This window comes from Coffea arabica, chromosome 7c, assembly GCF_036785885.1.
Source record: "Coffea arabica cultivar ET-39 chromosome 7c, Coffea Arabica ET-39 HiFi, whole genome shotgun sequence".
NCBI lineage: Eukaryota > Viridiplantae > Streptophyta > Magnoliopsida > Gentianales > Rubiaceae > Coffea > Coffea arabica.
Window position 1 is genome coordinate 11,454,896 of NC_092322.1, and position 11,355 is coordinate 11,466,250.

At 31.0% G+C, this 11,355-nt stretch overlaps 1 protein-coding gene across 1 annotated transcript; it reads left to right on the forward strand.

Moving 5' to 3' along the window:
* The first annotated feature begins 5,631 nt into the window (after nucleotides 1-5,631).
* LOC113697903 (ubiquitin carboxyl-terminal hydrolase 4) lies at nucleotides 5,632-10,792 on the forward strand. The gene is made up of 6 exons (XM_027217509.2): nucleotides 5,632-6,060; nucleotides 6,155-6,271; nucleotides 7,338-7,436; nucleotides 8,618-8,806; nucleotides 9,127-9,308; nucleotides 10,111-10,792. The coding sequence occupies exons 1-6, from the start codon at nucleotides 5,944-5,946 to the stop codon at nucleotides 10,514-10,516; spliced, it is 1,110 nt and encodes a 369-aa protein (XP_027073310.1). The 5' UTR covers nucleotides 5,632-5,943; the 3' UTR covers nucleotides 10,517-10,792.
* Nucleotides 10,793-11,355: the final 563 nt, after the last annotated feature.

The window sequence follows — 11,355 nt, forward strand, 5'->3', positions numbered from 1 at the left end:
ACTTTTACGGGGTTGAGGTCCAGTTTTGGTTGGATGCCAATATCTATACCATACGTTGAACAAAAGAAGGCAGTCAGATTGACATGTCTCGCTAATGCTGTGCTTAGCACAACCTACGTCTGGAAATGTTCACCAAAGAAATTGATATAAGAGTGGAAAAAAATAAATTATTAAAGGCACAAATTGGTTTTTACTTTTAAATCTTTAGTAAAAATTAGCTAAATGTAAAGAAAAAAATTATTATATAGAAAAAAGAAAAAAAAGAAAAATTTTATGTAAGCAAATGTTTCATGAAAACAATTCTAATTCCTAATGAATTCTTCTCTCATGCAAACAAAGGATTTGGAATTCCAAATAAATTCCGTATCAATTCTATGCATTTCCCAAACGAAAGAATTGGAATGACTTGGAATTCCAATTCATAGAATTCCAATTCTATAGAATTTCAATTCTAATTCTATAAAACCAAACGCACCCTCAATGAATCCGGGAAAAAGCTATCAGCTTTAGGTACTATGAATTCTTTGGCATAAAGAAATCCAAGCGTTACTAGTGCATCAACCTTTCATACTCTAACTAAAATTAATGGCTAATAAAAGTCACCTTAGTACTTATCTCTTGAATTCTTAACTGTTTCAAAATTTAATAAAGAATTTTATCACAACCACAACACTTTTGAATTCAAAATTACAAAAAATCCTATCCTTTTTTTTTTAAATTTTGGGTTAAAGTTAGCAAAAGTTCTACTTATTTGCACCTTTCCTGTTAAAATTATTTTTTGTTGCAATTTCCTATTTTAGTTATCCATTCGACACTAGTACGGGCATAGATACGGATTAAGCAACCAGTTTCAGGAATAATATTTTTTATCTAAAAAATTAATTTGAATTGAATTAACAATTTGATATTTTCATGGTAAAGTGTCATTTTTTGGTCCTTTTTCAAGAAAATTTAAGAAAACTATATTTTAGCAATTGTTGTCATTGACACTTAATTGAAGTTCATTAAGAATAATTGAAGTTCCAATATCAATACTCTATTCAAATGTAAATATTCAACCTAAGTAACAAAATAAATGATAGCTAAACAAACGAAATATGCGTTCAATTGATCGTGTTCAAACTATATATTCTGTTCATAGTTAGTATATATGAAATTGTATTTTCCATTTGTAGAAAATTAATATGCATTTTATATCTACTAACGAATAAATTACCTATGTTTTGAACAAATCAAACCTAAACTTATGGTGTGATATGTATATAGTTGCTCACATTTACACGTATGCCATCATCCTTTCTTCCACTAGCTTTTTTAGTAGTGCAAATTTCTTTTGATTAAATTTAGGGGTGGCAATTTTCGATACGACTTGAAAACATGATATGAACCTAGAACGAAATTAATTAATTCGGATTGAGGTTTCGCAGGTTCGGGTCAGAATCGAGTCGAATCCGATGAACCCCAAAAGAAAACGGGTTGAATTCGGGTCAAATCGTGGGTGATCCGATACGACCCGATCACCTGTTTAGGAATTAAAAATTATTTTACCCAACTAAACTAAGTTATCTTTTTTTTTTTCAAAGGCATTAATCACTTAATCCTAAATGAATTTATTTAACTTATTTGAAGTTGAAATTATTATATTTGGACAAATAATGTATTATATTATTTTTTACTTTTATACTGCTTTTATTTATTTTATATTTGGTTTGGAACAAAACACTTTTACGATGTTTTAATTTATTTTAGATTTGGTTTGGGATTATTTATTTAAATTTTTATTACTTGATTATGTAATTAGTCTTATGTGAATTAGAAATTACAGTGGTAAATTAATAAATTAAAATTAAGTTTTGGGTCATTCGGGTCGTCCCCGACAACCTGGAATTTTCAGATTCGGGTCAGATATCCTGACCCATTTCGGGTTGGGGGGTCAAGTTCGGGTCAACCAGTTTTCTATTATACCTGGATCTCAACCCGACCCGTCACTCCGATTTGGACCCGATTGCCACCCCTAATTATATTGTTAAAAAAATAACATATTTTACAAATTATTCCAATTTATTTAGAAAATGTTACTAATTTCATTAGAAATTATAAAATGTAATCATGGTTTATTTCTTTTTTACTAAATATAAATACAACATACAAAAGGAAAATATATTTGACTTTGTTTTACTTTGATCAGAAAAACTTGTGGTAGAAATAACGAAATAGTGACAAAGGTGCAAATTTCAAATCAACAACCAACGTACACTTAATTACGCTAATTTTTTAGTTGACCAAACTAATAAATGCCATAAAGTAACTAGATTTGATCATTTATAAATTGACAATTTTAGCAGTTTATATACCATTCAACTATAAAAATTATGATTATTATAAAATGACATTTTATAATAATTTACATACTATTTGCCAATTAAAAGTAAGTTTGATAAAAAAATGCATATAAATCCATATTGTAAATGATACAAAATATATTTGAATCTCACGAAACTTAATATATGGGTAAATTTACTATAGTTTTCAAAGATTATGCCACATTAGTACAAATTTAACTTTTATACTTGTGACCTAGAAAATAAATTTATTAGAACACATAACCTTTGTAAATGATACATACATTTATTAAAAATGCTTAAAACACATAACATTGATGAATGATACATACAATCATATATTATACATTTACGTTATCAACAATTACTAACTATAATATTAAGTTTCAATCATTGCTAAAAAAATCTTAGCATTATTTTAAATAAACTTCCTAATACTTGTTTCATATAAGTTTCTTTAAGTAAAATAGTAAAATTATGCCACAAACTAGTAAGTCTTCATGATTAACCAAATTTACTATTCTATCAACAGGATTTACTATTAATCTGTGAAAACTTACTATTACTTGAACTAAACTTACTCTCCAAAAAGTAAGTTTCGAATATAGAGTAGTAATTTATTTTTTTTAAAAAAGTAACTTTCATTTTTATTTCAATTTACTTTTGAAGACATAAATAGGATAACAGATTTCGTTACCATTTTTGATTTATTTTTTATTTGCTTTTAGCGACCATTTGATTATTTGATCGGTCTATCCACCTAAATAGGATAACACTTAAAAATAAGAAAGTAAGTTTTCTATCTAAAATAATAAGTTAACAGTAATAAATTAGTAACTTATACTTCAAAAGGTAAGTTGGAATAAATATTAAACTTACTTTTTAAATAAATAAATTACTACTTTATTTCCCAAACTTACTTTTTAGAGAGTAAGTTTAATTCAAGTGATAGTAAGTTTTTATACACATATAGTAACTCTTACTAATAACATGGTAAATTGATTAATAATCAAAACTTACTGATTTATGGGACACATGTGCTATTTTATTTTAAAACATATTTCAAACTAGTATTAGGAAATTTATTTGAAATAACGATAAGATGTTTTATTAATGATTAATTCTTAGTACCTTAGTTAGTAAGTACTCATAATATACCTGTATAATACATGATTATAGGTATAATTTAAAAAAATTATTTATATATTTTAAAATACTATGAAAAATAGTTTGACTTTTCACATAATCTTGTAAAATATGTAATAAAATTTTGTCGTATTATAAGCTTTTAATCATTTTCAATTTTTGAAAGGTTTGAAAGTTCGAATAACAATAACAACAAATCTTCCTAGTTATATATAGAATATTACTTGTTTATATATCAAAATTTTTATAATTTAACACCTATGAATATAATAAGATGATAAAGTTTTAATAAATTTACATCGGAGACACAAGAAATAATAAGAGTAAAAGCCTAAACAAAATGAGAAATAATATCATAATAAAAATGACAAAATTAGTATAACAATTAATATAAGAAAATCAGTATGATCTTGATTTTTTTCCTTGGGAGATTGTTCATAAGAATAGGATCCAATAATTATAAATGAAAATCACATGCATGTATAATCTATTGTATAATTTAAATTAAATTTAGTTCACCTATAAAATGGTCCTAAAATAATTAGTACACTATGATATATGTTATTTTAACAACAAAATTTTTTTTTTACTAAAAGTCTGAAATATCCATGACATATGTATGAGGGATATTTTACCATATTTGTATCTCACATCTAATCATGAAAGTTAATTTGAGAAAAACTATTTTTGACAATAGAATTATTTTGAATTTAACCAACAAGTTGAGATTTTTTAAACAATAAAAGTGAAATATTTTGGGAACTTAGTTGTTTATTTTCCCATAATTAAAATTTTAAATATGACAAATTATTCTTACATATTTTATAAGATAATATGCAAAAAAAAAAGTTTTCATAGTATATTTAAAATGCTTCAAACATATAACATTTGTAAATGATACGTATAATTGTAAGTTTCTTTAAGTAAAATAGTAAATTTATGCCACAAACTATTAAGTTTTGATGATTAACCAAATTTACTATTCTATCAACAATATTTAATATTAATCTATAAAAACTTACTATTACTTGAACTAAACTTACCCTCCAAAAACTAAGTTTCAGATATAGAGTAGTATTTTACTTAAAAAAAAAAAGTTAGTTCCATATTTATTCAAGTTTACTTTTTGAGATATAAAAGTTACTAATATATCGAGTTAACTTACTATTTTTTATGCAAAACTTACTAACCAAAATTTTAGGTACTATTTCATTTAGATGACCGGTACAACAGGTAATCAAATGGTCACTAAAAGTATTTTTACCTATTATATCAGATAAAAATAATTTCGTTACCATAACTATCGTTACTTCAGACTTTTCCATTAATAAGTATCTACGTCACACATACTCCCAGATTGTTTCAAGAGTAAAACACGCAATTGTTTTCCGAATTTATAGTTTGATCCAAATTAGAATATACAAAATTGATGCGCATAAGAAATTTCATTTCCATGCCCAAAAAACAACATTAATATGATTGTAATGTCAATATACGTTAGGATAAGAATGACACAATCTCTTTTTCTTCTTATTCTTCAAAAAAAAAAAAAAAAGAATGACACAATCTATTCAAATCTATCTAGATGTGGAGATCAGGTTTGTTTGGATATCAAATTATTTCAAATAATATTTCGTTTGTATCACAAACACATTTTTCAACCCACCTTTTTATATTTTCAACTATATTTTTATCTCACATATATCATATTACAAAAAGTGTTACAGTAATTATTTCAAATAATACTATTTCAATATCAAAACAAGTACGATGGATTGAGATGATTTAAGAAAAAATAATTTACTTCACAAATTCCAATCATCTTTTTATTTTCCATATCACATTTTTTATTTCACATAGATTACATTACAAAAAGTGATACAGTAATTATCTCAAATAAATCATCCAAATAAACTTCTATCCAAACAAATCAATTTGAAATTTCAATTTTCAAATGCTAAAAACAGTGAAAAGAAATTTGTTCCCCCACTCTTCCCCCAACCCCCACCAACACACACACAAAAAAAGGGAAAATTTTACCATTAGCAAGAATCCAAACTCGCCATCCTAGTTTTACTTATTTTCCCTTTTTTAGACCAACATCTTTATATTGTGCCCCAAAAAAAAAAAAAAAAATAAAATCATCGACTCATCAAAAACTGCTTCTTCATCATCTCATTTCCCCTATTTCTCCACCGCATCAAAAGAGAAGGAAAAGAGAGAGAGAGACAGCCCTCAATTTGTTGCCCATTAAATTTCTCTAGTTATCATCATCATCTTTCTCTAAAGTCTGCAAGGTTTCTGACCCAAACCCTAATCCCCGGAGCTAGCTAACAGAGACGAGGGGATAGAGCGGTGGAAGAAGATTGGAAAAGAAAAAAATTTTGATCTAGTTATGGATTTGAGAAGAAAAGTTCTAATGGTGTGAAGAAAAGAAAATTCTGGAAGTTTTCAAATGGGGGCGGCGGGTTCCAAGCTGGAGAAGGCTCTGGGTGACCAGTTTCCCGAAGGCGAACGATATTTTGGCTTAGAGAATTTTGGGAATACTTGCTATTGCAATAGCGTCCTTCAGGTTTTTTCCCCCTTTTTTTCTTTTTATTTTCTTTGGTTGATTTTGTAGTATGCTGTTGCAAATTTTGCAAAGTTTTGATTTTTTTTGGTGGCAGGCACTTTATTTTTGCGTTCCGTTTCGGGAACAGTTGATAGATTATTATTCGAATAACAAAACCCTGGCAGATGCAGAAGAAAATCTGTTGACATGCCTAGCTGACCTATTTATGCAGGTGCATAACTTAATGTTTTTCTTGAATCATAATTGTGGTGTTAGTTGACATGTAGCTTTAAGTGCAATGAGCTTGTAATAGACCTTCATGCTTATGTGGATTACTACTCTGTGTTAGCTATAGTTTCTTGAACCAAAGATCGAGGGAAGCAACAGAGATTGTTGGATTTTTTAAGCTAATTTATTGTAAAAGAAACAGTAGACCTTATTTACGTTAGTTTGGAGGTTGTACTACTGTTTTGGTACTATAGCATAATCTTCTTTAGCAGTTTTTACTGAGGGCAATCTAATTTGGATAATAAAGGCAATTTCATGGGAAGATAATTTGTGCTTACATTAGCACTGGGCATGTAGTTATCAAGGAAGTGAAAGAGGATTGGATAATTATGAAAGTTCTATTTGGTACATGTATGGTAATTGATAGTGGGTCCAAGTTTGGAAGCTATTGTGCTTGTGGTGTACAGTGATTCTTCTGATCATCTTTCTACCCATCCTCTGGTTTTCTAGTTTTAGTATGAATAAGTCCAAGTCCCTTTTTATCTGAAAGGACTATTCTGATCATCGTTGTGATATTCCCTGGTCAAGTTGCTTGGTTTTCCAGCCAATCAGAAGGGTTAATGTGGTCATGTGCAATACTGTTTTATATAGTTCGCTACTTCACTTTTATCTGCTGGTGTGATGTAAAATTGTTAAAATGTGTCTCTTTAAATTTTGGACTAATTTTAATACTAGTTTGCTGCACCAGTAATGAGATGATCATTTTGTATGGATGACAATGTCAACTTTCAAGATTTTTAATTGATATTTCTCTGTGTCATGAATTCCTCTGGCATGCATGGGGCACAGGATAGTTGATTATATGTTCTTGGACTGTCATTTTGACAATGCTGGTAAAATATAGATAATTAATGCTCAATCTTTTTTCTAGAGAAAGAGTGAGTATATGTTGCCTTAATCCTCTGAGAACAAAACATGCATCCATCTGGAGCACCCATTGTATTGAAGAATATGCTAAAGCACATCTTCTCACTTTATTGCTTCTGATGTATTCCTGTTTCAATTTATAGATTAGCTCACAGAAGAAGAAAACTGGTGTGATTGCTCCAAAACGCTTTGTACAGAGACTCAAAAGGCAAAATGAGATCTTTCGCAGCTATATGCACCAGGTATGATGACTTGCAAGTAATTCATTATCTCTGAAAGGATAACTTTATCAAAGTTTCATTTATCATAAGTAATTCTAAGTTGACAACTTTATCTCTGAAAAGATTTTAGTAAACTACAGCAGCACCTTCAGTAGCAGTGGAATTGAGATGATGACATTATACAGCAATTCCAGAAATTGAATTGACAATCTTCGACTTTAAATGTAATGATAATTTTATTAATTTTTTTGTGTGGCCTTCAGTACTGACCATAGCAATGCTGGATTAACAAATTTTGAAGTAGATAAAAGTTGCAACCATGTCAAAATGTCTTACCATTCCTTGACATATTAACCCTTGAATGCATGAATTTAATCAATGGTAATAATTTCCTTTAGAAAATGGATTTTATGGAAACATGTTCGTGTTCAGTGCTTGCATTAGTCCAGCGGGTAATCTATCTGCTGCCATCACTTCCATTCTTTCTTTAATGATGCATAAGCTCATGACGGATAATGTCTCATGTTATTTAAATCTGATGAGAATACTATCTTTGAGGTGCGCAAACCACTGTTGCCTGTGTGAGAATTAATGGGTTCTCAAGTTTTTGTGGTTTTGATGGATTTGTGAGGGAAATTTAAAGTCTTAATTTATCTCAGTCTGTTTTCTTTTTTGCTCGTTCTGTTGGAGGATTTGTTGTTGACTTTTGGGAGAATAGATTGTTCTCAACGGTGCCAGCAAACCTTAAGTTTCTAGGTACAATTAGTATTTGGACAAAAAGTATTAATTGAGAATTGATTGGATACTTCTATTTTCATTGATTAATACTTAACATCTTCTTTCTTTTTTGCATTTTCAATTTTTTATTTTTGGAATCACGTGCTAAGATATATACATGTATATGTGTGTGTGTGTGTGTGTGTGTGTGTATTCTTATGCACCTTAAAAGAATTTTATTTTTGGATTTATGAGGTTGAGTTTATCTCCCAATTTAGGCTGCCTTTCGTAGTACTCCAATGTTCAATCAATTTGGTGGCTGGACTAAAATAACTGCCCCTGTATATTTGCATGAACATTTCTGGTGATTTTGAATCCCCTTTTTTAACTGACGCCTTGTATTTTAAACATGCCTAATCACTGTTCCTCATTTTTCGCCTTTTTCACTTCTGATGCTGTACATTTTTTTTTTAAATTTTTCCTAGGATGCCCATGAATTTCTGAACTATTTATTGAATGAATTGGTCGACATATTAGAGAAAGAGTCACGAGCTGCAAAAAGTGATGGTGAAACTTCATCACCATCTGAAAAGGGTGCAAATGGACCAATGAGTAATCATGCCAATGGCACACAAAAGGAGCCTCTTGTCACGTGGGTGCATAAGAATTTTCAGGTAATTTTGTTAGGCTTAAGCTCCTATAGTTCACTCTGTTCCTTTCCGTAGTATGTCAGTTTCCTATGAGGGGAAATTGGCTGCAATCATGCCTAGGGTATTTTCCATTTGATCACAACGTTTTATCTATCATACCGGCTAGACATTATTCTGGATATCATTCAAAGCTGGGGTCCTTTGGTGTTACTGCTGTGATTCTTAGGTTCTTGACACTAAATATGTACAGGAACAATGGATTGCTTTTGTGATTACTAGGTTGATTAAATCTTTGTTCTGCTCTTGCTTGGCCTCTAATTGCCTTTCCTGGTTGCTTTGGACAGGGAATACTAACAAATGAAACACGATGCCTGCGTTGTGAGACAGTTACAGCAAGGGATGAAACCTTTTTAGACTTGAGCCTTGATATTGAACAGAACAGTTCAATTACAAGCTGCTTGAAGAATTTTAGTTCAACTGAGACATTGAATGCGGAGGACAAATTCTTTTGTGACAAGTGCTGCAGGCAAGCCATTTTTTCAGTTTTGTGTTGATGTCTTTTTGGCGAACATAACCTGACAAGTTGTCTTCCCTACCTCCCTCCATCTCAGTGTAGTTAGAATTGAGATTCATTTGAGCTAATTATGATGGCTGATTCAAGCTTGAGTAGCTTAAATTTTTAAACATGTAACAAAGTATCTGTTGTTTATATATAGCTAATCTTGTGAATTTTCATGCAAGTCTATTATCATCTCCGAGGTTGTTTTCATTATTCTAATTGCGGTCAGTAACTACCTTTGTAGAGCTGAGCTTCTTTTAGCTAGGTAAACACTCTTGCGCTTGCTTTGAGTCAGTGCGAAAGCCCTTTTATGCTAAAAACATGTAGTGTCCAACAAGCCAAGTTGATGTACTTGGCTCAGAAGTTGGAAGAGTGTGTATCACCTGGACTGTGACATATCCAGCCAAGGCTCCTGTTCTCGTTTAACCTGGCAGGCTGAACTTGGTTAAAAAGCTATGCTTAGTTGATCTTCCTATTAGGTGGCCCTTTTGAAGTCTGTTTGCTGGGATTAACAATTTTTAGTCCTTTTCGTAACAAGAACAAAGAAATGCAAGTGGTGGAGGTTATTTGTCTGTGAATGCATATGGTTATTGGCTGTCTACTTGACTTTTATGTTAGTATGTTTTGATAGGAGCATCAGTACGCTCTGGTGTTTTAACAGTTTCGGCTGTGGGAAAAGGATGATGTTAGTTTTCAATGAACAAGTGAGTCTTTAATTTCTGGAATTTCTCATTGACCATCCAAGCAATGTGCCTTTCAACGTTTGCAGCTTGCAGGAGGCCCAGAAGAGAATGAAAATTAAGAAGCCACCTCACATATTGGTAATCCATTTAAAGAGATTCAAGTATATTGAACAGTTGGGCCGGTACAAGAAATTATCATATCGCGTTGTCTTCCCACTTGAACTGAAGTTGAGTAATACAGTTGAGGATGCAGATGCTGAATATTCCCTGTTTGCTGTGGTAGTACATGTGGGGAGTGGGCCCAACCATGGACACTACGTCAGCCTTGTGAAAAGTCACAACCATTGGTTGTTCTTCGACGATGAAAATGTGGAAATGATTGATGAATCTGCTGTGCAGACATTCTTCGGATCTGCTCAGGAATACTCTAGTAACACAGATCATGGCTACATCTTGTTCTATGAAAGAATCACTGCTGCTGGCACAAGCTGAGTGGAAGTGCGGTAATTTTCACCATATCTCCATTTTTTAACCGGATTCCTGTTTTAAACGGCTCTCAGTATTCTTTGCCTCTACCTTGCTATGTATTCTAGGAAAATTTTCGAAGTATGTCTAGTGAGTTAAGATGGGATGAGAGAGATGTACACGTAGGTTGTTGCCATGTACAGTGGATGGTGTAGCTCGCTGTCCTTTATTTTGCCAAAAAAATAAAGGAAAATGACACAGTTTATATGGTGGTGAAATGTGATACCTTTATGCTTCACTGCATTTGAGCTTTTTTCAACCGACAAGAACCTTGTCATGATTTCGATGTTTCCCTTATTTCGCTGTGCTGCTTAAAAAACTTGGGTTCTGTTTTGGATTGTTATTTTTAGGGTTTTTGTGAAAAAAATGTACCGTAACGATTTAATATGCGCAAGTTAAGAAGGTGATTGGGAAATGTGCGTTAAAAAATGTAATTTCAGTCACTTTTGACCAAACAGTTTTCAATTAATACTCCCTAAATTACTTAACTGCCCCTAAATTTGAATTCAACATTTGTTAGTTGCTTTCGAATTTTTAGTTTGTAAAAGGGTTTCTTTAAGTATTTAATGAATTGTTAGTTGAAACATGACTTTAATTCTCTTTGAGGGGATTGAATGAATGGTTAAAGCGTGGATCCTGGTCTTTTCATTTGTCAAAGGATATTATTGTCACAGTACAAATTTTAGTTCTACAGTAGATTTCTTTTGAAATATTGACCATTCGCTTCACTGATCAAAAGGGTACAATTATCATATCATGTCACTAATATTTTGCTGTGGAATTAATTGGTAGCGTGGGCCTGTGGC

Bases quoted from the DNA above. Each gene is read 5' to 3' on its own strand.
- LOC113697903 (XM_027217509.2), top strand. From the start codon at position 5,944: ATGGGGGCGGCGGGTTCCAAGCTGGAGAAGGCTCTGGGTGACCAGTTT. The intron at 8,807-9,126 runs GTAATTTTGTTA...TGCTTTGGACAG, and splicing joins GGGTGCATAAGAATTTTCAG to GGAATACTAACAAATGAAAC. The intron at 9,309-10,110 runs GCAAGCCATTTT...CAACGTTTGCAG, and splicing joins TTTTGTGACAAGTGCTGCAG to CTTGCAGGAGGCCCAGAAGA.